Raw genomic sequence first — 3,959 nt, 5'->3', positions numbered from 1 at the left:
TTCCCGGTTAAACCGTTGTGTGTAAATTTTAAGTAGGGCTAAACACGATCATGCTGCTTCGCGCAAGCAGTGATGTGCAGTTCAGTTGAAAAGGTTCAAACCAGTTCGTGAGTTCCCTTTGCTCCGGATGCAATGATGAGAATGTTGGTGGGTCGACCCTGCACAAAATGATTACATGTTTATTTCCGCACGCACATCACTATTTACCCTTCTGCCTTTGTTGTACAGTAGATAAGGGCAGTCCATTGACCTCTAGTAGTACTGGAGACGAACAAAGTGTGCTTTCTTCCGGTAGCTAGCTAGGTTGCTCTCCTTTTTTGATGCATGAGAAGGCATGATTACTCACCCTTGCAATAAGTTGGCTATCTAGTACTCCCTCCGGTCCTTTTTACTCTGCATATTAGGTTTGTCTGAAGTCAATCTCATCCAACTTTGATCAAGTTTATATAAAAAATTATAGACATTCACATAACAACACCAATATCATTAGATTCATCTTGGAATATATTTTCATATTATATTTATTAGATATTATAGATGCTAATAATTTCTAATATAAATTTGGTCAAACTTAGCAAAGTTTGACTTTCGGCAAATCCAATGTGCACAGTAAAAAGGACCTGAGGGAGTATCTACCTAGTGCTTGTTAAATGCATGGTAGACCGGGAGTGAGCTCTTTTCGGTGGCTCTACCCCTTTCTGCATTGCAAAAGAGCTCTCTCTCTCCGAGCTTATATGAATGCAGTGGTGGGGCTTTCTTGTGAAAGCTATGGGATGGGTATATGCATCCAGCGTGTGTGGTCGGCACGCCATGATTCACCCACCCACACGCGCGCCTGAGCACTAGCTTGTTTGATTGCTACCTTGACCTAGGAAGACCGGCCGGCCGTCCGGGCTGGGCATCCACGTACTACGACCCACATGCATGTTACCTACCTAACCAGCAAACGGTGGTGTTTGGTTCTCTAGTCGTAGGACTTTTTCTAGCCCCTAGGATTTTTTGAAAAAGACTCTTAAGGAGGTGCTTTTAAGAACTTTTAGCAAAAAGTCCTAAAAAAGTCTCTCCCTGTTAGGTTTGCTAGGGATTTTTTTTAGTCCCAACACAAAAAAAGTCCCTGAAACCAAACACCCCCTAATTATTAGGAGTAGTAGTTCTACTGACCAAGATGACACATATGCTTGGCATTTCTCGTTCCGGCCGTTGGACGCTGAGCCAGATTCCACATGACCCCCATGCGAGGTGCTCGCTCACTGCCACCACCATGAAATTACTACTCCTACTGATTAGTTTTCCCGACGGTAACGTGAATAGGCAACTGCCACGCCAGTGAGTACACGGTAGTCGGTAGGTATATATTCCCTGACACAACAATGTGAAAAAAAAAATGACACCTCAAGTTAAGATCCGATCGATCGATTCTTTTACGTGATCAATTATGAAGTTGGGGCTCGATCACAAGACACAATCTTCTGGAATTCCAAAGCACACAACCACACTTGCTTATTACAAAGAAAGGAAAAAAAAATCAAGGCACACACAAAGCAAGCAGCTAAGCATTTAATTTCCAGCCACTTAATTAGTGGAAGTTGTTGAGCCTCCTGCAGTTCTTCCTGATCTCGCCCTGCGACCCGGTGAGCGGGGTGATGTTGCCCATGTTCACCATGGACTGCGCGAAGTGCTGGAAGAAGAGGTGCACGTCGTTGGCGTACGTCTTCACCAGCGCCGCCGTCTCGGCGCTCTTGGTCAGCAGCACCTCGTCCGAACTGAGCAGGCCCCTGCCGGCCAGGATGTTCTTGAAGTAGTAGTTGTCGAACTTGGTGGAGCTGACCACGTCCAGCGGGAAGAGGTTGTCGTCGCCGCCGGAGCGGGGGCAGCCTTGCCTCAGCTGCGCCGCGAAGGACACGTCCAGCGTGCCGTCGGCCAGGCCGTTGCCCGACTGGTTGTACAGCCTCTGCCGGAAGCTGGTGCACCGGGACAGGCCGATGGTGTGGCCGCCCGAGAGCGCGACGACGTCCACGACGTTGAGGCCGAGGCGCTTGAACTTGGTGATGATGGTGGGGAGGGTGTTGTTGGGTGCCGGGATGCCTTGGTTGGAGCCCTGGATGCTGGCGCCCAGAGAGTCCCTCCGGCCCAGCGGCACGTCCCAGAAAGGCCCGCCAACCTGCATGCAGGTCCATTTCCATGTCAAATTAAGAACCGGGAATAGAAGTGTTGTTGGTGGTGGTGTTTAACGGTGACATACGAGGATGGTGGAGTCGCGGGCGGCGAGGGCGAGGATGTCGGCGCAGGAGACGGTGCCGGGGCAGGCGGCCTCGAGGGCGGCCTTGATCTGGTCGACGACCTCGAAGCCCCTGAGGGAGTTCTTGTTGGGGTTGGACCCCTTCTCGCTGATGATGTTGGTGCTGTTGTCAAGCAGCACGGACGCGTCGCACCCCTGCAATCACAGCAAGATACCAGAAAAGTTTATTTAGATTACGTACGTGGCGTGGTTAATTAGGCGCACACATGAAAAAGATTAGCTAACAGTAGCACATAGGGCAGAGGCACATGCGTTGAGTTAACGTGCTATACGTTGCATGGATATCAGCGTTATTCAGGTTAATCAATCACGGTACTGACTCGATCATGCCGCCACCCAGACAAACACAAAAGCAGCGCTCACATGGGCAATGTAGGTAGGCTATCTCGTCACATCACTGGTTAAACAGTTTGCCTAGAAAACTAGATTCCTCCATGCTCCTAGAGTTCATATCTAGTGATGTTTTTTCCTGATACCAAGGTGCAATTATAGCAAAAGCTTTAAAGCTGAAATAGAACAGTTTGCACGTTCAGTTATGTGTTCCGAGAGGTAAGAGTGCTAACACATAAAATGCACATCTTAATTATCGCGGTGAACGTAGAGTAAATAATCTGAGGCAACGAATTCGCTGTAGCGCATTTGCATGGAGTATGTTCACCAAGTATATCCTCGTAGCTTTGTGAGGGCATGCATGCAAAGTTGCAAACAGCACTGGTACAGCAGAGAGGGAGCAGAGTATGGAGGTACCTTGACGAAGCAGTCATGGAAATGCAGCCTGACGAGGGAGGCGGCCATCCTGGTCTCCCTGGCCACGGCCTGCGCCACGATGGAGTGCACGATCTCCTTGGCCTTGGGGCACGAGTGGTCGTAGAACTGCGGGAACAGGCCGCCGTAACCCGGGTTGCCGACGACGGCGCCGGCGAGGAGCAGCGGAGACAAGAGGCAGAGCGCAACCAGGCAAACCATGGAGGTCGCCATGGATGTATGGGTGTGAGGAAACTACTTTGCTTTGCTGCACTACGGTTGCAAGTGAGAGAAGACCGGAGAGCTGCTTCCCGTGTTGTGGGTGGTGAGAAGAGGTGAACATGGAGTGGGTTTATATAGCAGGGGGATGGGATGGGGGCGCGTCTAGGGAGTGGCCGGGGAAGAAGAAGGGTGGTTTCGAGAGCAGAGGACGGATGGTGAGATGGAGCTGGCGGCAGGGTGGTTAGGCAATCCCGTTAGATGGGCACCTGTTTTCAACTGCTTCCTCAATAATTCTCCCATCAAGCAACTCCAACGGAAGAGCTCCAAACTTGGCCCCAAGCCAAGGCCTAAAGAGCACAAAGTGCTACCAGTACTCTGCCAGTGTGCGTGCCTTGTCTGGGCCGGGCTCCATGGAAGATTAAACTTTCGTGAATGCAGCTTCGATAATTGCAATATGCTGATCTGTCATCTCATCACATGTCTCACTTTAACCCCCGGCCAACCATGCTCAGGCCTCGAGCAACACGTGAGTGACGACGATATATACCACATATCATATGTGTGATCAAGCTTACAAATTGCGATATCTACCGCCGGACCGTGTTGCCAACTTTGCATGCATGGTGCGTCCCCGCGGAGCCATCATCCAACACATACTACTCGGATACGTATAATCATCATTCGCGCATGCGTT

General features: G+C 50.3%; 1 protein-coding gene across 1 annotated transcript; it reads right to left on the bottom strand.

Moving 5' to 3' along the window:
• Nucleotides 1-1,397: 1,397 nt before the first annotated feature.
• On the bottom strand, nt 1,398-3,485 carry LOC109775441 (peroxidase 49). Its single transcript, XM_020334192.4, has 3 exons — nt 3,047-3,485; nt 2,243-2,434; nt 1,398-2,161 (listed from the first exon to the last, which is right to left on the bottom strand). The coding sequence occupies exons 1-3, from the start codon at nt 3,275-3,277 to the stop codon at nt 1,577-1,579; spliced, it is 1,008 nt and encodes a 335-aa protein (XP_020189781.1). The 5' UTR covers nt 3,278-3,485; the 3' UTR covers nt 1,398-1,576.
• Nucleotides 3,486-3,959: the final 474 nt, after the last annotated feature.

Source organism: Aegilops tauschii, chromosome 3 (genome assembly GCF_002575655.3).
Source record: "Aegilops tauschii subsp. strangulata cultivar AL8/78 chromosome 3, Aet v6.0, whole genome shotgun sequence".
Classification (NCBI taxonomy): domain Eukaryota; kingdom Viridiplantae; phylum Streptophyta; class Magnoliopsida; order Poales; family Poaceae; genus Aegilops; species Aegilops tauschii.
Note: the sequence above shows the minus strand (reverse complement) of the source record. Positions and strands in the feature narration are given on the sequence as shown.